We start from the raw sequence: 23,878 nt of genomic DNA, 5'->3' as shown, positions 1-23,878 counted from the left end.
AATGAAGCGATTGATGTGTTACGTCTGAGTAACAGGGATACTTTCGAGTGCTTTTGAAACTCGGAAAGGGCTACGGGAAGGTCATGGGCTCTCTTGTCTACTGTTCAATGAGGCTTTGGAAGATGTGATAAAAGCGAGGATTGATAGGAGTAGTGCGATTTTCCGAATGTCGGCTTCGCCGATGACGCTGATATTGTGGTACGTAATCTTGAAACGTGGAGACATAAATAGCACTGAAGATTTAAGGAAAGCTAATTGAATTCGTCATAAAAGCGTTGAAGACAAAATACATAAGACCAAGATGTTCGAAGGATGAAACCTTACGCCTCTCACCGAATATATTGATCGCCGCCATCAACGATAACGAGATGGTTGACGAGTTCGTGTATTTGGGCCCACTGGTTACCGCCGATAATGACACCAGCATAGAAATTCAGAGACGTATTTTAGCAAATAATCGTGCTTACTTTGGTCTTCGAAAACCCTTCGGTCGAACAAAATACGCTGCACGAAAAAAACCATCTACAAAACGCTCATTAGACCGGTTGTCCTCTACGGCCACAAAACCAACGCATGTTTTCCGACGGAAAGCGTGCCGAATGATGAAGCTAAGATGGAAGGCGGAATGTGGAGACGGCGCATGAACCACGAATTGCAACAACTATTTAGAGAACCACCCATCGTTCGCACAGCGACAATTGGGCGGCTGCACCTGTCGCTAGAATGGCGGACGACAACCCGGTAAAAATGGCCCTCAAAACTAATCCGACAGGTACAGTCGTGATTCGCTGGTTGGGCCACACCTATGTCCAACTAACGAATTTGATTCGTTAGTTGGACCGACTGACAGATGTCAAAAACTCACCAAAGGAGACGTTAGGAGTGTAATTGCATCTATTCACATCTCTAATAATTGTCAGATTGATTGTCAAAGTAAATTTGACATAAGATTTTGACATTCAGATACTTTTTAGTTGGACAATGGTCCAACTAGCGGAGGTCCAACTAAAAAGTGTCCAACCAGCGAATCACGACTGTACAACGAGGAGAGGTGCACAGCGAGCAAGGAAGGAAAATCAATTACATCGACCAAGTTGAAGAAGATCTGAGGAGTTTTCGTGCCATGGGAAGCTGGCGACAAACAACCGTGAACCGAGTGAACTGAAGACGATTTCTTGATACAACAAAGAACATCGCGGCCTCAGGCTGATTGATAAGGTAAGTAGGATAATTAGAAGTATGATTCCATCAGAATCCTGAGCAAATCATAATCATAATTTCAAAGCCAAGATCTAAAATGTCGTGTAAAGGTCGATTTACAATCGACAGAATCGATTCCAAGCGAAACGAATGATACATCAAAGTTGTCACAGTGAAGTTAAATATTTGTTGGCTCCATGTTAATTAAAAGGTGATTAGTGTGTACGCACGAGGTCGACAACCAGAGGGCGAACGATTCTACTCATCTGACAAAGGTCAATTCCATATCAACATTTGAATAGGGCTAATAAGATTTGTAAACAAACTTTTGTTTTGCTGATTTCTCCTAATTTGTTATCATTTCAACACAGAAAACATTTGAAATTGATTCTACCAAGGATAAAGATGTTGATTCATGTGTATTTTTCATGAAACTCAACTCGGTAGCGGAATAATGAGCAAAATAAGTTTGTTTACAAAAGTCTCATTAGCCCTTTTGAAGAATTACTATTGAATTGAGTTCTTGTCGACTGGCCTCACGAACACTAGTGCAGTTTCCTGGTTGAAAACAATCCCATTTGCTTTTGCCGTCTTTGTTTATTATTTTCCACCAGCTCGTGATGTGGTATTTGTGTCATGTGATGTGTACGTACATGAGCCGTAGAAAAGTCTATGCCGATCTGTTAGGGTGCTTACAGAGTGGCCGCGAGAAGCTGAGCTGGCGCTGATGCTGACATTAGAATGGGAGATGCGAGAAACCTGCTTGCTGCAAACCAAAGGGATGATGTCAGAGTGAAAGCTGAGCGGATCGGCGCCGACTGCCTGTTTTTACTCTGACAGGTTCCATTTGATATGCTGCAAGCAGGTTTATCGCATCTCGCATTTTAATGTCAGTGCCAGCCCCTGCTCAGCTTCTCGCGGCCACTCTGTAAGCACCCTTACAAAAGAAAAAAGGTTGATAACTTTTTGGGGTTTTTGGCCCTCAAGACGGCCACGTTATCTCCGTGTGTGGCGCATCCCAGAGTTAACTATTCCGAGAAGTGGTTGGTTTTCGAGGCAGCTGCGTTTCCCCCGTGTGTGCCTTATAAGAAAAACAAATCAGTTGGCTTTCATCTGAATCACGTAACCAGCGGATTTTCACGTTCATTTTCCATTGACAAATTGAGCCCTTGCTCCTGCATGCCTGTTTGGGGATTTCATTTATTAGATTTGGGTTAGTAAAGCCAATATTTTCCTACAAAGTCCATAGTTTGACATTTGTCGACATGTCTAAAACAACACAGTTTCTTGTACTTTACAAACGTTTAAAGATCTAGTCGTGCCTTGTCGTGTCTGACTAGTGCGGAACGAGTTTCGAACAAAACGAGCAGATCAATCTCGACTGTCAGTGGACCCCTTAGGTTTGTTCCAGTACCAGGAGAAACTAGAAGTACTCCAGAGCAAACAGTGAGAAAATCAGAGTAACTTTCGGGTACTGAAACAAACCTATTATTTGTGTGCCCGGTGAGATGAGAATCATGGCAGGTCAGTACAGACGAGATGGGATGTGGCACCACATACGTGCTTCAGCAGAATTTCATTCGTGAGAATTGGGAGCGGACATAGCCTAGATGGTAAATCGATTGCGTTGTACGCAGCTCACCTGGGTTTAAGTCCCAGTCCCGCACATAGGGTTTTTCTAACCCGAAGAAGTGAATGACCTTAAGGTTAAACCCTCTATAATCAAAATAAAAAAAATCATGAGAAGGATACACCATAACTCTGAAAAGCTTTTTTTCAGAATCCAATTAAGGATTCTACCAAAATCCGTCTGAATCCTGAGTATGACCAGAATTCTAAGAAAAAGATAGAAATCGGGTAACGATTCCATAGGAATAGAGGGATAGATTTCTGCAGAATGCTAAAAATGATTCTATCTGAATCTCTGTCCTAATCCTGATAAGCATGCCATCAGAATCCTAAGAGAATACCAGAAACCGAGCTCAAAGTGTCAAAACAGCACGCAGTATTTCAAATTTTCTCTGACCGGGGAATTCAGAAATGTTTAGTATCATAATATGGGAGGACTTTGAACCCGCCCTCTACTTCCTTACGCACGAGTCTGTTTACGCAGAATCGTTTTTCGACAGTCTATTAGAAATGAAATTGTATCCACCAACTGTGAATAGTCGACTCAGAGTCAGCATCTAAAGAAAATTGATTTTTCTAATGAAGTTGGAGTTAAAAATAATTGAACGACAGCGCTGTACCGAACGAATGAGCGATGAAGCAAAAAACCGAAATATAACATTGAACGCATTAGGTCGAGAAGACTCTTAAGCTCACCCGTTGATGTTTCGAATATTTCTTTGTCACTTTTCATTTCCAAATACGTGAATGACATCTTCTCGTTTATGTTTTTGCCTTTCTGTGTTTCCCCCCAATTCCCCAGGGACGGGACTTACCGATAGATGTTTTCTTTTTCATTTTTTCTGTTCATTCTATCGTTCCTTTCAAATAGCCTCTCTTTCTGCCTCGTATAGTTTAAATGGACTGGCTGCATTCGACGTTCGATTTTTTGCTATTCGCATGTCTCGTCTCAGCCAACTCCTACTCCAACTACGGTCGCATCCATTGTATCCACTTCCTTTATCATTACTTTTGATTTACCACCGCTACTTTCGTCCAATGAGTCTTCTTCCGAGACTATCACTCATCGTTCCCAAATTACTTCGCTGAGTTGGGATTTTGATTTACTGACAGATGAAAATAAACGCGTAGGTAACAGGAAAGTAGACGGAATTCAGATCAAATTAACAGACTTCCAAATTCCCCAAAAGGATATCCAAGGAATTTTCAATTAAAATAAAACTGACCGATTCTATATGACCAGTCTGTTGGATCGAATCAATGATATCTAAAAGGAATGAAGTATAGTTATGTAGTCTAATGCCGCGCACTTTGCTTTTCAAACACTACTTGTAAATTTTGAAATTCACTGTAACATAGTTCACAACGCAACAAAACGATACCTCTGAAAACCAGAAGTACCCCATCTAAACGGTTGTCTCCCTAAATATCATGGAGCTACAGGCTCCAACGGCGTTCTGCTGATAGAACACCGAATCGGCATCCGATCCGGTCGAGGCTGGTACTTCCCCACTAATAACACCACCATCAATTCCGGGACCGTCGTCCGAACCGGTGGTAGAATCCTGCGACCTCGCCGTGGTAATCTGCACGTAGTGCGACCTCACCGTTGTTGATTCACTGCGCTCGTCGCTGATGCGCGTATGCAGATCGTCGTACTCCTGCAGTCGAGCGCGAAGTTCGTCGTGGCTGATTTCCTGACTGTCGTCACCTGTGGTGGAGGGGTGCAGGGAGAAAGAAAAAAAACGGTAATTATTTAGGGAATGTTTCGTGGCGGCGCACGTTTCTAGACTGGTGCACTTACAGTAAAGCAATTATAGGGTAGACGCATTTCACTGTTGCATTGCAATAAGCGATTTTTTAGTGAATGTTGGTGTTTGGAGCACACACGTGCACGGAACAGCTAACGGGGAGCACACTATCGAACACAGGCTAGCTAATAAGAACAAAGGAAAAAAAAACTAGGCAAAACAAAGTAAAAATTACCTTTTCGGAGAGATAGCCATCAGTTGAAACAAATGACAGGACAGGATATGTGATATGACAGTTCTCTATAAATTAGCGCGTGCAATTTTGGAACTAATTTTGCTTACTCGAAAGATCGGTTCCTCCGATATAAGGTCAATATAAAAAAGAGCCAGAATATCCGTTGGTTGAATTAACAAGGGTCCCTAGTCGAAATAGTCGATGTCGCCGCTACTTAAAATCGTTATTTTCTTCGAAGTCTTGATTTTCCTGGTGTTCACCAATGATCTAATCTAGGAAAATCTATCACAGGTTCTATTAACGTTCCATTTTGAAACTTTCCCCAGGGTCAGTAGCTCAATTTGGGATCCAATTCCTTCCTAGATGCAAAGCCGATTCATGGCTATCCAACCAAGCATATGAACGCAAAAAAGTCATCAAATTTTTCTCTAAACACAACAAAATAATAACATTTAGCATAAAATAAAAATAACACTCAAATAGGATAAAAACAAATCGTTTTACTTTCTTGCTTCTTTTGTGCCGCAAAAAAAATGAACCACAAAAACATTACCGCGTAAGTACAGCAGAAACACACGTCGCAAACCATGTGCACCTGTTTTCTCTAAAAAAAGCTACTAAGACTACGATACAGCACAACAATGCCGCTGGAAGCAATTGACCAGCTTGCGATCGTTCCGTTCAGTCCCCCGCTTGTCACCATCACCGCCAGATGTCTCTGGTGGCGAAACGAGTGCAAGGTCCTCCTTCCCTGCTGCATCATCAGCACCGTCCCCTCGACTAGATTTCCCGCTGACATTCAGCGTCAGCAGCTCATCCGCACTCGCAGTCCCTGTGGCGGCGGTCTGTGTACCCCCGCTACTATTGTTCGAACTTCGACCCTGTTGAAACTGTTTCCGGCGGTCCGAGATTCGCTTGAGCTTCTCCAGGCGTGATTTCAGCTGGCGCGGGGACACACCGCACCGACTAGTAGTAGTACTGGAGCTGGAAAAACCCTCACCCTCAGTAGCAAGAATTTTCTTCGCCGAATTAGCTGCACCCGTCGACGATTTGGTGGGTGGTTGTTTCGAATCACTCAGCCAGATGGCGGGTGATTGGTTGGAACTAGCAGGTTCCTCCAGCAGGGGTGCACTTTGATCCAGCAGATCTACGGTTTGAGATTCGTCAAGTTCTAACCGGTTGGCACCCTCTGGCACGGGTGAGTGAGATTCTACACTCTCCGGAGTGTAGGGTTCGAAATGGGTGATTGTGCCACCGGCTGTCGTCTTCCCTGTGGAGTTTGTGTAAGTGTTTAGATAATGGTTGTCGATACGATTCACAATGATGTCGTTAGCTAACATCAGTCTGCGCGAGATGAGTGTCTTCCGGTGCTCGACCGGTTGATGCTTGATGATGTTTCGACAGTTGGGACATATTTGGGGATTAGTATCCGGTGACGGTAGTTGATCACGACAATTAACAGAACCGGACCGGCTGCGCCGGTTTTCTCCACCTAGACTAAAGCTACTACTGTACAATGAACACATACAAACATTGGCGTTGCTGTCCGTGTCGAAAACGCTGATGCGGACCGACAAGGGGGCTTTGGACACCGTAAGCGGTTCATCCGCGGTTCGGGTGGATTGATCAATCGGTTTGTTTGTTTCGGTGGGACACGCTCCGGCTGACATCTCCAGCTTGGAAAGAATCTCATCAAACGTGGTCTGAATACGACCGAAGCAGTGCGAACAGTGATGTTTGTTGTTAGACTGCAGCGATGGTCTGTTGTTTCTGTCGTTTTGAGTAGTAGTAGTAGTATCAGCTGTGGGAGAAGAGGGATCGGTTGCGCAAACAGGTGTGCAGATGGTGCTTGTGATGAGAGTTGAAGTGTTGAAGCCACTAGCAGGCTTCGTTTCGTTAGCAGTAGTGGGGATTCGTATGCTGTTGTTATTGTTGTTGCTGTTGTAGGCATTGTTGAGTTCGCAACTGTTGCTACTACTATTACTACAAACAAGTTTACTAGCTAAATTACTACTACAGCTATTGTTATTATTAACATTAATAGTACTATTATTGGAAAAGTGTTCAACACGTTTAGGCGCATGCGTATCACAGGAACAGTAATTTAAAATACCTTGACTCGTCTTAATTCGAATATTGAGATAAACCGGCTGGAAGAAATCAACACAGTCAAGAGTTAGTTATTCGGGCGTATCGATATGCTATCACTAACTACTAACCTTATGGTCTCCCATACACACCGTCTCACCGATGATACCGTAAATATCCTTAGGGATCGGCGCACCTTGTGCCTTTCCGTTCTCTCGTCCCTCGTCGATAAGTTTGCGGGCCGCTGGACTAAGCAGTATCCGGTCGCACCAGGCCGGACAACGAGTGGACATGTAGCTACCCGGTTGCAGCGGGTCTTCCTCGTACGGGTAGGAGGGCGGGAATGTGATTGGATATTCGTACAGTATGCTGCGCAGCGAATCCAGCTCGCGATCGAATTGACGCAGCTGTCATGGGAAAAATGGATAGGATAGATGAAAATTACAATCAATAACAGAAATAGACAGCATCCGTACTTACCCAACTCTCCTTAAAAGTGCTTTGATCGTTATGGTTGAACTCCTTCTTGCCTACCGTAAGTACGTTTGCACCTTCCGAGTCGCGGTACTGAACCTTTGAGTTGTCGATTTTTGCGTGCGGGATTTGGTGCTTCGTGAGATCCTCAGTCAGTTTCTGCAAACAAACAGAAAAAAACAGACGCGAAACAATGTATTTCCGTATTTTGTGCAATGTCAGAATTGAAACGTGTCCTAATATTTAGAATCATTACTATTACGCGATGGAAATGGCTCATGTGACACCCACTGACTGTAACATTTGTTAATGCAAAAGCTTCATCATACGTCCCAGCACGGCAGCAGTATTAAAAGACTTGATGCCGTAAAAATCCAAAGCAATAATTCTATAGGTTTCCTCAGAAGATTAATATGGATTGTCATTACTCGTCTTTCGCCCACGACAAGTCGGCAGTGCCTATTTGAGTTCGAAGTACCGCATATACTTTCATGGTTCACGGACTTTGCCAAAGAAGTTTTATTTGAAAATATGACACATTCTTTCGTGACGTTTACAACGATTTGATGAATCTTCATTCGACAAATATGTTATAACTTTATCAAATGAACACCTACATTAAAACTTATTACAGATTCAGAAAGTAGACAAAATTTCACGAAAGATTCAATCAACATAAACTGAATACACTAGAATTTGATGATTTGACTTTTATTGAAATGCCTTAAAAGTTCTAATTTGTCACGCGTTGTAACGTCACGCTACATTATCGGTCAGGAAACAATCCTCTTCCAGTATATTCAGTTTATATTGATTGAATCTTTCGTGAAATTTTGTCTACTTTCTGAATCTGTAATAAGTTTGGATGTAGGTGCTCATTTGATAAAGTTATAAAATAATTGTCGAACAAAGATTCGTCAAATTGTTGTAACGTCACGAAAGAATGTGTCATATGCTTTTTTAATTCTGGCAAATCAGAAGGGCTAATCTTAAATTTTATTTCAGTTTCAATTTGTACTAACCTTAATGACGCCTTCAGTGTCACACCGAAAGTTGAAATCGCCGAAGACAAAATATGGCACAGCTTTGTTCAGTTTATCCTTGTGAAATCTAACGAAATTAGAAATGGACGAATATTAAAATATTGCTCAAATTTCATTACAAAAATTACCACACTACCTTTCCAGCGTATGCACCAGAGCCCTCCGACGGCTCTTGCAGTACACCGATGGGTACTCCTCACAGGCAGCCAGGTTGGACGCATCGTGAAACAGATGGATGTTGACCAAATCAAACACGGTTCCATTGACAGACCAGCGAGTTCGCAGGAAGCCCTTGCGAGACCATTTGCACTGGAAGGTAATAACAATGATTTAAACTAGGCTGCTATTGATCAAAGAATTAAGCACACTCACCTCCGGGAAAAATTGCTGAGGGAATTTAGCCTTCTCTTTCGTGGCAACCGATTCGATGTTGCCGGTGTGAATGTTTTTGCCTCCGACCGTATCCCATTCGTGCGTGAGAAAGTTCCAAATCTCCAACTGCCCGATGGTGCGAATGGCAAAGTAAAGATTTCCTAGTGCCTGCAGGGGGTGGGAAATGAAAGAGAATACAAAATATTAGCTAGAATACATTCCTTTTCATATTGAGGAGAGAGTGCTCTGAGTCAGGGCGCGGCGCGCCCGGACTCGACACCCGTCACTAATTGGATGGGTATACAACAAACGGTTCGTTGAGTATCATTTGATTACAAGTGCGGCAATTCAATTCTAATCTATATGATGATCCTCACCTCCCCGCACGACTCACTGCCTCGGTTACAGCTTGCTGCTGGTCTATAGAGACAGTGAATGGGTTCAGTGTTCAGCCGAAGGACTGGACCCATTCATGTCCCAGTGTGGAAGGCAGACGAGCAAATGTACAACGACGTATACGACACACAGACTCAGACCGACACTGGTTCTCTCTGTTTATGATGTTAATGGCCACGCTTGATTTGAAATCAGATAAGACATTGGTTGGCTCACATAAGGGTATTTTGTATGGCGAGTCTGTTTTGCAACATGTTGAATTTAAATTCCACTGTTGCTACAGATTATGCTCCGCCGAGAATGAGCCGGTCGGTCGCTCGAAACAGCCACCAACAGCCTCATTGATGTCTACGTGCATGGGGACGATAAATTCAAAACACTCCTGTATATCAATAGAAAACCGACTATAACCACACGCAGAAAAAATTAGCATATTTAAACCAAAAATATGTGTTATTGAATCCAATCATTTATTGTTTATCACTTCAACAAACAAACTTATTGGCTTGAAAATATTTTTTTATTAGAACAACAACAAATTTTTATTTTCAATAAATACATTTTTAGTATCAATAATTTTCTTTTAATTTCAATAAAATAATTATTGAAAAACGGAACAATAATTTTGTTTTATTGAAACAATAAATAAATTTTATTGAATTCAATAAATAATTTTATTGTCTCCCGACCAATAATTTAATTTATTGAATTTAATGCATAATTTTATTGAACCTACAAATCTTTTTTCTGCGTGCAGCTTAGACACCACTAAACGAACGTATTAATGAATTTGTACCTTAATGATAATCTTGAACTCAAATGTTTAAAAATATAATTGATTTTCTTTTTTGTTTAGTTTATTTGGTACGGCTCTATGCGTTAGCTTGACTGAGCCGTTTGTCCCTTATGTTTTACAATATATAGAAACACTTTCGATCATGCCCACATGCGCCCGCCTAGCGCTACTTTTCCGTTCTAAGTTTATAACTAATTCGCTCTAAAATACCTATCTCTCTTTCATTTTTTTTTCCTCTATAAAGTAGTCAACAAAATCGATACAATAAGAAAACTAACATTCCTTAATTCTTCTAGTCAAAAAATAAACGTTCGTTTTCTCTTTTCCGTCAGCAAACCAGAACTTCGCGTAAATGAAAACCGCGTAAATTTCAAAATCCGCGTAAATGAAAACCGCGTAAATTTCAAAATCCGCGTAAATGAAAACCGCGTAAATTTCAAAATCCGCGTAAATGAAAACCGCGTAAATTTCAAAATCCGCGTAAAAAAAACCGCGTAAAAAAATACCGCCCAAAAAAAAAACCGCGTAAAAAAAACTTTTGATTTTTTGGGGACATTCCGATGTTTCCCTTATTCTATGTGTGCCGACATAATTAGTTTGTGACCTAAGTCACGTCTTTATTCGGGTTTGCAGTAACGTAAACGTAAAATAAAGAACACCGATGTAGTATTTGTAGATTTGAAAGGCGCGTGTATCGCTTCGGAAGGCGCGATTGAGTGAATTGAAACATAAGCTGAAAAAGCAGCAGCCAGCAATAAAAACGTGGTGCACATAAGAGGAAAAAACCATGGTATGCAAAGGAGAGGAGCAAACAAATCGTACTGTTGCATTAGGCCGCTGTAAATTGTGATTAATTGTGCTCGAGAGGTGATAGAAGACTGCTGTTCTGTGGAATCTTAAGTTCAGTTGTTCATTTCCGAGTGAATTTCATTTCATTGAATTTCGCGCTAAATCGTATTCAGAGTTGGCAGCACCCTCTCAGATTTTAATGAAACTTTCTGTACGTTAGAACTTTGTCACAAAAAGCCATTTTGCATACTTCGTTTTTTTCATAAATGATCTAGACTGTCTTTTGAAAAGGGTCAAACTTTTTTAACCAATTTTTTTCAAATGGTCCAAAAATGTCAAATCCTACAAAATAATGTTGCAAGAGTAATTTTCACACAATTAGTTAAATTTTTGAAAAAAATATTAAAAAATTCTTCATCGACTCCTACACTGAAAAAAATCGATTTTGAAAATTTAAAATCGATTTACAAAAAAACCCCATCTTTGATTCGGACGATATTTTGTTCCTAGATAGATAATTATGTTCCCTACCTACCGTCAAAAATTCAAATTGGGCACTTCCAACGAAAAAAGCTATTAAAAAAAACTTTTCCTTGTCCAAACTGAACTTATTTTTTCAGCGTATTTTTATCGAAAACTAAACCAATGAAAGTCATAATCATCTCATAATCCAATTTCCCAACTGCTAATTTCCTGATACATGCAAAAAGTATCAGTAACGAATTTGGTATATATTCATAACAAACTTGAATGTGGGCAAAGATGAGCCATTTAACATCATCGATATATGCGAAATTTAACTAAATACCACTTGGCCGTGTACGAAGAAGTATCTTGTCTATGTACCCGCCCAGGAAGTAGAGATTGCTGGTGTAGTCTCCAACGGGTGCCTTAATTGCGAAATATGGGGTTCGCTCCCTAAAGATCCCTTTGTTGCAGCCACTGAAACTTCTGGTTCGCAATTGCATTCTGAAAAAATCAACGAGTATATGAAAACAACTTATTTTCCATCAGCCTCATTTCGAACCTTTCACCGAATCTGTTCTTCCAAACTTTTATCTGTTGGACGGGGCTAGTCTACTTGTTCGACTTTTTGTGCCGCGAGGCATGAACTTCCGTTGTTCCGTTGCAAATAATTGTGTTAGTAAGTGTTAGTACGTATCTAACTTCAGAAAAGAAAAATAACATGCAAAATAAAGATAAAAATGCAAATAGATTAAGTAAGAGCGTCAATATTGACCAAAAACATTGTTGATGCAAGAGTAATGGAAAAGCAAACTAATAAAAATAAAAAACGAAAAAAAAACACATGTGCGTCGACATATTAACCGGAAAGATGGATAAATCAGCGACTAACTCGGACGGCAAACAAAAGGCAGTATTGTATAATTTATTGCATTTATAAAGCTATTGGCAATTCGCATTCGACAGTATACACGACGACACCCGCGTGAAGGGTCGGTACAGCCAAACTGGTGTCGAAGAGTGTCAATGAAGGTTTTCTGGCGTCATCTTTGATGCACTATACTGTATTTCTTCTTAGCGGAGAACTTAGTGGAGAACAATTCTAGCTTTTCTACATTGAGGAGAAAATTGTTTAAAACCATCTTTGCGAGAGTAGAGCACAAAACCTATAACTAAATAAGTCATGGAATGTGCGTTTCGACTCTAGCTCCAAAAACGGAGACACGATTTGTGTTCCTGAGCATGGTTTTAAACAATTTTCTCCTTAATGGAGAAAACATAGTTTTGACCTAAATTTTTCTTCACTAACGAGAGATATAGCATAGTGCAGTGATTCTCAACCTGGGGTCCGCGGACCCCTAGAGGGCCGCGAAGTCATTGCTGGGGGTTCGCGAAGAAAAATATATTTTCCGAGTGCAGATTGGAATTTCAAGTCTTGTTTCCTAACAAACTGAAAATAACATATTTATAGCATACAAAATCGATGTTTATCCGTGGGGGCTCGTAGCAACCCAGGGCAATTTCTAAGGGGTCCGTGGTATGAAAAAGGTTGAGAACCGCTGGCATAGTGTATCTTGCATTGGCTTACAAGGTCAAACCAAACGTTTCGATTTCATTAGTTCTCACCAGCTTAAAATGAGATCCTTTTCTTGCGGGATATCACGCTTGACTAGGGGTTTGCTCAGGAACACAAATGGTGTTTCCATTTTTTGGAGCTAGCGTCAATTCGGCGCTAGTTTAGTCTCCTCACCGCTATCTAGGCATAATGCATAATGGGATTTTCTGTCAAAGATTTATTGAAACCGATGCACGAAATATGATGTTTGTAATACCGTCAAACCCATCAATCTAGAGAAGGGAACTCTTGGTGGTATATTGCATTTTTTTTTCAAGAGTTGTCCTACTGGAGCTGTAGAGCTAGGTTCTCGGAAGGGCTCCCCGTCAGAATCACATACACAATTTGCAGACGAGACAGGCAATGTCGCCCACTAAAACACTGCATTAGGCCAAATGTAGCGGGCCGTGATTCTGAATGTGATATTCATTGTACGGTTCAGGTATGTGCGGGCGTAGGGACTCGCGATCGCGTGTATCATCGCGAAGGGCTCGAACATTTGTACGTTAACGTGCTCGACCGCGTGTGCGTTTGTATGTCGCGTGTGCTAACGTGTATGAACTTCGCGTGTATAAATTCTATTTCATAACCGTGTGCCTTTCGCATATTCGCGTGTGTTCTAGAATGATCGCGCGCGGACCGTGAATCTAATACTTAATTTTTGATTTTTGGTGTACGGTTCAGTTTCCAGAAGAAAGTGGGTTCTTACATATCATTAGAATTCCCATTCATGTCGCCGTAGAACGCGTGGACTAGTGGATACGTGCTTTATTTTTTTTTTTTTGATTGGTCCAACTGAATGTATGGACCTAAATTGCTAGAATGAAGGCTAAAGATTTCCGGACGTGACCGATTCATGATCGTGCGCGTTTGCGGGTTCGCGTTTGAGACCGCGTTTGTAACGTCGTAAGTACTAAAACGTTCACACAATTGCCGGTTTGTTATCAAGTTTACGCGATCTCGGGCATAGGTGTGCGTAGATGATCGCGAAGGGCTTAAGCGTTCGTATGTTGACGTGTTTGTCGCGTGTGCTCGCGTGTATGTGACTTCGCGTGTATAAATTCGATTTTGAAACCCTGCGGCGCTTCATATATTCAGGGACCGTCATTCTGATCTTTAGTTTTCGGTGTACGGATCACATTCTGACAGAGAGAGAGAGAGAGAGAGAGAGAGAGAGAGAGAGAGAGAGAGAGAGAGAGAGAGAGAGAGAGAGAGAGTTACCCCATATCACTAGTTTCCGGTCATGTCGCCATGGAACGTTTTGTCTAGTGGATATGGGAGTTATTTTTCAATTTTATTATTATTTTTTATTAATTAACAAGGACCTAGATTGTTTGTACCGAGGATAGAGACTTCCGGACGATCCCGATTCATGATGGCGCGAGCGCGGGAGTTTGTAGGTTGACGCTTGAGATCGTGTTGGTAAGTTTATGTGTGCTGAGATTTTCACCTTATCACCGGGGTGTAATCATGTTTGCGAGTTCGTAGGTTGCTTGGAAAATCGCGAGGAGCTCTAACGTTTGTGCGCTGACGTGATTTTGTAACGTGTGTTCTTGAATGGTCTCGCGAACCGTGAGTCTGATATTAAATTTTCAGTGCGCGGTTTGAATTCTGGCAGAGAGTGGGATCGTTTATATCGATAGGGTTCCCGGTCATGTCGCCATGAGACGTGTTGTCTAATAGGTATGGGCGTATTTTCTTAATTGGTCCAGCTGAAGGCATGGACCTAGGCTTCTAGGATCAAGGATAGACTTTCGGACGTGACTGAGTCGTAATCGCGTGCACGATGGCATTTTTGTAGGTTCCCGCTGAGACCGCGTTTGAGAATGTGTGAGTGTTAAGACGTTCACTATCACCATCTTTGTTGACCCAGCTGAAGACGGGTGTAGAATGGCAGTATAGGACTCGAAAAGAAGAAATAAAAGACAATATATGAGAGACGTAATAGATTAGATAGGTACAAGATACAGCTGAAGTTATGATCATCACATGAGACATACATTAGTACTTCAAACACTACTAATACTTGAATAGCCAATCACCACACATAGCACATCCTTTCTCAATTATCTATTTGTTACTGGTTGATTGTTGGTTATGAGCTGGTAAATAGAGGAAAGGTATAGAACAGATAAAAGGCTCATATCAGCCCTCCCGGCCTCCTCGACACACCACTATCGAGGCGTATTGTAATCAACATCTTGAAGCGGGCTTCTTATATAAATCAAATCCTCAGTAGTCATGTTTGGTGGATTATTAACATGAGAACTAATTAACCTCTAGGAGTAGAACTTGGTGCAAATAAAAACTAAAAAGAGCGAAGGTCCTTATATTTAGATAACTCTATTGAATCTATTGTGGCTTGATGATGTTTACAATACCGTCAATCCCATCAACCTGCGAGAGGGATATTCAAAAATCTGTAAATATCTGCAACCAAACTAACAAATCTGCAAATATCTGCGTCATAGAAAAAATCTGCAGCTTAAATTAAAAGTCTGCCAATTTGCAGACATGTCTACAAATCTGGCATCTCTGGTTTTGAAGGCTGAATCTATTGCTGTTTTCGGTTTTAGAATCGAGTCGCCCCACACTGAGAAACAAAAATATGCATAGTTAGCATACTTTCTATTCCCGTCTCTTTTCTTCTGCTGTGATTTTTATGCATTTTCATGCATATACTACAGACACTTCATACACAGACTAGCAAAGTGTCAAAAATTGCAGCCAAACGGACTGTCAAAAAGTGCAGCCAAACGAGCATGAGGGTTTTGAGAGGGGAAGTACAAGAGGAAGCCCATGCAAAGCTTATGGGAGCTTCCATGATGCCATTTTTACTGTTTTTCTCTCCGCTAGTCCGTTATATAAAGTGTCTGTAGAATATACTTCTAGTAAGCATTCAATGAGTGGATAGACCGAATATGTCCAATGCATAAAATTTACAGCAGAAGAAACGAGAGGCAGATAGAAAAGTATGCTATCGATGCATAAATAAAATTCTGCGTGTAGGTTTGCTCTACACGGAAAAATAAAACAACCCACAGAATAAGTTCTTTTAACTTAAATTTAGATAGTTTTGAGTTTTGCGTCGCTTTCGCACTTATTAGTGTTGTCAAAAGCAGACAGAAAGATCCGACTCAGTCGAGGTCTTCCATGGAATAAGGTACTTTTGAGTTGTTCGAGGTATACCCACAATTAGGTAGATTTAACTTAAATTTAAGCATATTTAACTCAAGGTTGAGTATAAAAAACCTGTCAATGAGTTGTGATTTTTGCCGTGGTTAAAGGTAAACTACTTTCAACACGGTTTACCTAATTTTACCTTATCCCACGATACCCCGAGACTGAGCCAAAAGAGCTCAACTTTTGGTAGTTTTTCGTATCCGTGTAATGTTTACAATATCCATGCAAAAGTGACAGTTCCGAACGAACCTAGAGCAACTCTTATCTAAAAACGAAATCAGCATATGATAGAAAGTATCTCAAGCGAAAAAACGATAATTTGATGCTTCTTTTTGACTAGGATAGGAAACGGTTCGAAAAAAGAGATTATAACTACTAGTGGGCGCAAAGCGATACTCGAGCAAATTCGAACATCAAAATTACAACAAGTAGAATTCATATTTTGATAATAGCTTCAAATTGAAACATATATTCTTAATAGCTTTAGTTTTCTGTTCGATGTTATAGGATAAATTTGCTGCTCACCATTTTGATCTTTTAACCGTTAAAACGACCAAAAAGACAACAACCTGAGTAATCGTTTGCCGAGCACCACAACATCACGTTAGTTTTCAATTTGTTGTCAGACGCTGCTCGGGTACTGTCTTCATGTATTTACAGACAGAAACTTGGGGTCTCACTCTAGCATATTGTATCCCATTACTTTGACATGTGTGTACCCGGGGCAATATGTGTCAAACTAATGGGCTTAGCATATGTAAGAGCGAGATAATAAACCATCAGTGTTAACAGCGGCATGCGACCTCTATTAGTTGTAATCTTTTTTGTTCGAAAACTCAAAACTCAGACTCTTGATCCTATCTGTATTCAGATGGTGTTTTATTCATCATAAACCCTATGCTGATTGGTGATTCTACGTTGAAACCGTTCATAGATAGCGCTGGAAGCAAAGTGTTTGCTGATTTCATTTTGCTCTGTCATAAAGGATATATTTGCTGTAAACATTGGTAATAAAATAACTCTTTAACCCATTCATGCCCATGTTGTTTGTAGACAACAACGTTTTGAAACAGCTATAAATTTTGATTGAAACGAGATTTACTCACAAAAACAAGTAAGCCTCATTAATGCGATTATTGCCTTTAATTTGAGTATCAACAGTTACAAGAATCAGCTCTAGAACTGAAGTTATTGCAATTGGCGATTTGCGGCAAAACCAAAATTAGTCATGCGACACCTATGATTCAGCTCATGAACTGGCAAAGTGATACAGTTTGCTTTTTTTCACCCACAATTGAGTCGTAGCTTACAACAAAAACTTCATTTTCTTCTCGGAAAAAACTTACCACTGCCAAAATATCAATAAAACGAATAATAAATTTAGTTTTATTTGCAATTATTCTGAAATTACACCCATTTGCAACTATTTGGCTCATACATTTCTTCGAAATGTAATCGGGGTATTATTGTGGTTATAAAAAATCGTTCCATAAATAAAGTTCCAACTCGAAACCGAGACCCAATCAGTCCCAATGTCAAACTCCTTCATATTTTGGACTACGTAGGAGATTCAGTGAAGACTATCAGAGAGAAGGATCGGCTGTGTATGATACAAAGCTGACACTTTCCTATTAACCGGATATATTCTTTCCTCGCGTGATCTGGAGAGTTTCATTAATTTACGCCATCTCATGAAGGTTTAGCTTAACTTAGGAGGAATGGGAAATGATGTTGCGGTGGCTACGGTGCTCAACAAATTACATTTCGGAACAGCACACATATAGTTCAGCGAATAACATTAGAAACCACTATGTTTTACACCCTTTTCGCAAGATGTTTACTCATCATCTTATAAAATGATGGTTTTCCTTCATTTTCATATACAATTATCAACAAATTTATCGGTGGTTTGGTGTTTAATAGCTATTTTTTACCAATGTTTACAGAAAATATATGCACTATGACAGAACAGAATCAAATCAGCAACACTTTGCTTCCAGCGCTATCTGTGAGCGGCTTCAACGTAGAATCATCAATTAGTCTGATTGGATTCCGATGGAGCAGTGCTGCCAGGGACAGTTTACGTTGACGACAGAAAATGATTTTTTCATATATCTTCGTTATGGTGTAATATTATGGAAATCTGATAAAACTTATCAATTTAGACTGTCGATGGCTACGTTGTCCACGTACCTAGTTGGACTATTGTAATTATTCTAGGGGAATTGTATTGAGCATTAGAAGGTAAAAATTGACCACCTTCTAGCACTGCAATGGAAGCACCTATCTTTATGAAAATAGGCTTTTCGTGTTTCTTGACCCTACCGTTTTCTAGGAAAAATAGTTTTGAAACCCTACATGTACAAGAAAAAAGTTGGGCATGAAAGGGTTAAGAACATATCATTTTCATTTTGCAGCTTTTTGTGGGGCAATGAGAGCGCGCCAGTCCAAGGCCGATAATAGTGGGGTAATGTCAGAATGGTCCATGCAGACCACAAAAACGTCATGGGAGAGGATCAGGGTTTGGGTTGGGGTAGGATCGAGGAATTGAAGTATGCTGGACAAATAATTGCGCTACAGAATGTGATTAAAAGGTGCATTGAACAGTACTACTGTTGGTTGTTCACAAATAAAAATAATATCTTTAAATAAATAATAAAAATAATATAATAAGATTTGATATCAAATATTTGTATTTTTTGATTATGTGATGTAAATTTATAAGTGTCAGAAAGTTTACTTTATCATCGGGGTGTTTGCGAGATCGCGAATGTAGCTGTGCTTGAATGATCCCGAAGGGATCGAGCGTTTGTATGTTAGCGTGTTTGTCGCGTGTGCCAGCGCGTATGTAACTTCGCGTGTGTAAAGTCGATTCTGTAATCGTGTAGCCATCTGCATATTCGCGTGTGTTCTTGATAGATCACGCAGACCGCGAATATGATATTGAATTTTCGGTTTGCGGTTCAGAGGCTAGAAGAGAGCGAGTTCTCCTGTATCACTAGAGTTCCTGATCATGTCGCCGTGGAATGTGTTGTCTAGTGATAAAAGTGTTATTTTTTTGGAACAACTGAATCTATAGACCTAGATTGCTAGAACCGAGGGTAGAGACTTCTGGACGTGACGAAAAAGGGGGCTTGTAAGTTTACATTTGAAAGTGCTAGACGCTTTTCTTTGTCGCCGGGGTTTTATCATATTTGGGATATCGCGGCCTTAGGTATGCGTGGATGATCGCGAAGGGCTTCCAAAGATCTTCTGGAATATTGTCATCTTCGGGAGTCCTGGAATGGGACACTCCAAGTTGAAAAGAGTCCCAAACAAGGGCTCATCGCCAAGCCTAAGGCGCCTCCACAGAGAACTTAGCCCCAAACTCATGTACATTATTTCCACCATGGCAATGCCACCAAGTTAAGTACTAAATTTGATCACGGTAGCTTAACTAAAGAGAAAGTAGCCAAAGTTTTTATGTGATATAATAACTGTATTACTGCTTTAGTGGCCCCCGGACCACGTCGAGCAACAGAATCATACCAAGGCTGAGGAAAATAATTTTGATCCAACATATCGCCTCTTAATTTGTTGGTAATGGATTTACCAAAACGAACGAAAACTATCATTTTATGAAATGGTGAGTTAACAGCTTGTGAAAATGGCGTAAAACATTGTACTGTAGACTTGCGGAGGCAAAACCAGTAAAACTAGCAACCATAAATGTAAACTGGCATCACGAAAGATCCCATAAGCTTTGCATGGACTGCCTCCCATGCCTCCCCTCACAAAACCGTCATACTCGTTTGGATGCACCTTTTGACATATCGCTAGTCTGGGTATAAAGTGTCTGTAGTTCCTACTAGGTCGAGCAAAGCCTGTGTGGTGTAAATTCAAGAAACTCTCCGAATCACGAGAGGAAAGAATAAGTCAGGGTCATTGGGAATTCCCAATGTCAGTGGGAAGAAGACGAATTGGTATTTTTGAACAGCAAATTTTAGTAACTTTTTGCGCCCCAGCACCTTTCTCCGTTTTTGGAATTCCTTATGCTTGCTTGGTGTATGTATAAGTCGGATATTCTGTTTGTTAAGATCTAAGTAAAATATGTGACAAGGAAAAAAATCGATGGAATCCATAGTATAACGACATAACTACCGGTTCAGATGAACCACTACATGTTTCCACCAAGCGATTCCTGCTTTGTATGCGCAGAAAAGAGCTCATTCAGAAATACTTTTTGTTTTCTTAAATCTCATTTCATGCAGCATCTTACCAGGGTGAGAAGATTTTATTACGTAGTCTTCGATGCGAATTACATTATAATTTTGGTTGGTGTAACCTGTGCAAACTATATGCTTTGCATCATACACAGCAGATCATTCTCTGATAGGTCTAACAATAGATAAAATTCGCCGCCCGTGCGAGAAGTAGAGCGGTTGTTTGTTGCCAAATAACAAAGTTACTTTGATTTAGCAACAACATGTATGAAATGTGAAACTGGTATAATTCCAAAATCGACTCACTCTAAATGTATTTTAGCGATTATGCTAGGAAGAATTGATGAAATTTATAATATTCATTCTCCCTAGTATTTGGACACTTGACGCACTCTTGGATGAACTCGATGAGGAGGTGATCAGCAGACGATGATGATCCGATCCCTAATGTTCGCGAATCCTATCCCACCCCACCGCTAATCCCAAATACGGTTTGGTGAACCCTACCCTACCAATGTTTACCGATCAAATATCCCAAATGCACAAACCGCTTCACCCGCGCGCAATCCGAAATAAATCCGTTGTTTTTGTACCAGGGTAGCAATGGTTTTGCCAATATGAACTAGAAGAATATCCGATTCCTTTGACATCAAAATTATGTGTGAAGTCTATCAAGAATAATAAATTTTCGAAGATTGATGAAAATCCTAATTCGAGCATGTAGCTGTTAAGCATGCCAAGGGACCATCCATAAATGACGTAGCATTAAATGGGGGAGAGGGAGATTTGTATTTTGTGATGATGTGTGACAACAGGGGGTAGGGAACAGGGTTACCATATTCACAGAATTTTCTGTAATGTCACTGATTTTTTTCACAATTTTTGATCACAGATTCTTTTTCACAGATGACAGATTTTTGGCATTTTGATAAAAATTTCACTGCGATTTTTCACAGATTTTTTGGAAATTTATCACAGATTTTTTTCCTGTTTTAGTCATCACAGATGGTAAAAAGATTTTTTTGGCCGAAACACAGATTTCAATGTGGCATCCCTGGAAGGGAATCATGTCATGCTACGTAACTTTTTTTTAAATGGAAATGGGGGTTGACCTGATGTCACGACAATCTTACTCGTTTCATCTAACATCGCTTTTGATTTTTTTTTAAATTTTTTATTGGGACAAGGAGGGGGTGAGGGTTACTGTCAAGCTACGTAATTAGCAGGGAAGGTATTTAGAAGTTTGTGACGAAATGCTACGATGGAGGAGGGGGGTGTTAAAAATCACTCAAAAAATGCTACGTCATTTATGGATCGTCCCTAACAAACTTGCTCAGAACTATTAATCTTTTACTCAGCGTTTCCTGAGTATTTGCTCAGTATTTATCTCTTTATTCATACGGAATCAGATGTTCCAAAAGCAAACACCCAAATCGAAAAAAAAACAACTGTCAAAGCTAAGTTTTACTCATACAAACTTGAGCAGATCTGGTAGCAAGACAAAGAATAAAACGAATAAAGTATCCGTCTGATTCAACTTGCCCCGATCCGCTCGTTTACGACTAACGATACATTATAACGCTCTACATATACCTAGCTATTTTCTACAACCGAGAGATCACCCATGCAATTTACAGCACAAATAACAGGCAGGGACAGATAAACACCCCGCTTCTAGCGAGCGAACTGACTCGATGACGGTATACTGGCTAGCGCTACTGGGACATCTCGTTCGGTCATATGCACTCGCAAAGTGCGCGCGGAAATTACTTCGCGTTTGTGTCAGATCGCACACGTCAGACCAAACAATACTTACATATGTACAAACCCAGTAACCAGCGGAATAGGTATCGATAAATGTGAAACAGACATGCAACGATACACGGACAACACTAGTGGAAGGCGGGAATCACTGTAAACAATATCGATCAACGAGTGCTTCCCATTTCTCTTGGTCCAAGCCACATTCTAGACGAACGAGGTTTATATTATAATCGACCCCGGGTGGGGAAGTATAAGTTGGCTGACCGAATCGCAACCACACCCACCCACGCCAAGCGACCCGACCATCGATCCGCAACGCAAGTGCCCCATATGAAAGCGGTATCACTTTTTGTAATAACAACAATCTTCGCGCGGCTTCTCTAATCGGTGCGGTTCGTTGCATAAACACACCAGACGGAGGGGTTTTGTAAAGGGCCAATGTGTCCGGTTAGTGAACCGTTTCAAACTAACGAAAAAATAGATCATTTATGTCGATTAGATTGAAAATCTACAATATGTTTAATTGCAAAAAAGGAATTCTTCGACCTTTATCCCTTTTGTAAAAACACTCTTGTTGTTGAAGTTCGCCGATGACGGTGCCGATGCTGACGCTTTTTGTAGTACCGTTTCGAAATCCAGGGGAATGAGGGAAGGGCGTGTATTTCGTGTTTATTTATATATTTCGCAGACAGACGCTGCTCCCGCAGTACGATTAACTTAGCTAGACTTCCATATTTTATACACGCCTGAATGACGATAACGATTGCAATTCAATACACCGACGTTGATATCGGTGTATCCTGCAGCGTTTGCCTACCTAAGAGAGATGGAAATCCTATTCAAATGGATTGATTATGCACAGTAGACGGATTATTAGCATATCCGATAAGAGCCGGAAAATTCTAATATTGCTAAATTTATTCTTGGGGGAATATAAAGTAAGTACAGAAAATGTTATTTTTCTGTGACATGCGGTGTAATTGATTTTTACACAGACAGTATGATCTACACCAGCGATTCTCGATTTGGAGTCCGTGAAGTAGTTGCTAGGGGTTCACAAAGAAGAATATCTTCTCCTGGTATTATAATTTAAAGCTGTTTTTGATAACAGACCTAAAATAATATATTGATAGCATACAAAAATACGGAATGGCGCTTGCTCCAAAAAACGGAGACACATTTTGTATTCCTGAACAAATATCTAGTCAAGCGTGATGTCCCACAAGAAAAGTAGCTCTGATTAAGCTTAAGGAAAGACTGGATAATGGAGAGTAAACGTTCCAGGCTTAGCCAGATCATCACGAAATTTCCGAAGATATTTGAAACTTTGAGAAATTGATATGGACATTTTTATGCAAAGATTTTAACTTTGATCAGGGTTTTTTTAATAATTCAGGCAGTTATAATTTAGACGCTCCTGAAGACTATAACCGCCGTACAGTCATGTCGAAGAGCAAATTCATTATAATCATTCAAGGTTATCACGGTCGATATACTCTCTACTGCCGAAATGAAACTAATTGTTATTAATTTCTATAGCACAGTGTACATTAGGATGTCTCAAAAAAAAATCGACGCTCGAAAAATCATGGTGCTCAACCCTGAAATGGAAGATATGCACATTTGAAACATTTTTGTAAAACAAATTAACTTTGTAAAAAATCATCTAGAGTTTCCGCAAATGCGATTTATGAAAAATTACCATTTTTGAGCAAAATTGTCGGACATAAGCAGTTTTTGTAACTTTTTCAACACCCAGGATGCCTATATTGATGAAGTTACGGTTGAGATATTGATCAATTAAAAAAATATTGACAAATTTCAGGGTTTGAAAGCATTTACCAAAAAATGCTATATCTCAGCCTTCCGTCCGAAT

General features: G+C 40.3%; 1 protein-coding gene across 2 annotated transcripts in view; it reads right to left on the bottom strand.

Moving 5' to 3' along the window:
• Positions 1-5,295: 5,295 nt before the first annotated feature.
• LOC131685464 (uncharacterized) overlaps positions 5,296-23,878 on the bottom strand; it is a 33,257-nt gene continuing 14,674 nt past the window's right edge. For both annotated transcript variants that reach the window (XM_058969196.1, XM_058969204.1), the window contains exons 4-9: positions 8,793-8,960; positions 8,557-8,729; positions 8,400-8,487; positions 7,384-7,536; positions 7,035-7,310; positions 5,296-6,965 (exon numbers count right to left, since the gene is read on the bottom strand). In XM_058969196.1, the coding sequence (XP_058825179.1) occupies positions 5,439-6,965; positions 7,035-7,310; positions 7,384-7,536; positions 8,400-8,487; positions 8,557-8,729; positions 8,793-8,960 (2,385 nt within the window). In that variant the 3' untranslated portion in view covers positions 5,296-5,438. The remainder of the gene's footprint in view (positions 6,966-7,034; positions 7,311-7,383; positions 7,537-8,399; positions 8,488-8,556; positions 8,730-8,792; positions 8,961-23,878) is intronic.

This window comes from Topomyia yanbarensis, chromosome 1 (assembly GCF_030247195.1).
Source record: "Topomyia yanbarensis strain Yona2022 chromosome 1, ASM3024719v1, whole genome shotgun sequence".
In the NCBI taxonomy this organism is placed as follows: Eukaryota; Metazoa; Arthropoda; class Insecta; order Diptera; family Culicidae; genus Topomyia; species Topomyia yanbarensis.
Note: the sequence above shows the minus strand (reverse complement) of the source record. Positions and strands in the feature narration are given on the sequence as shown.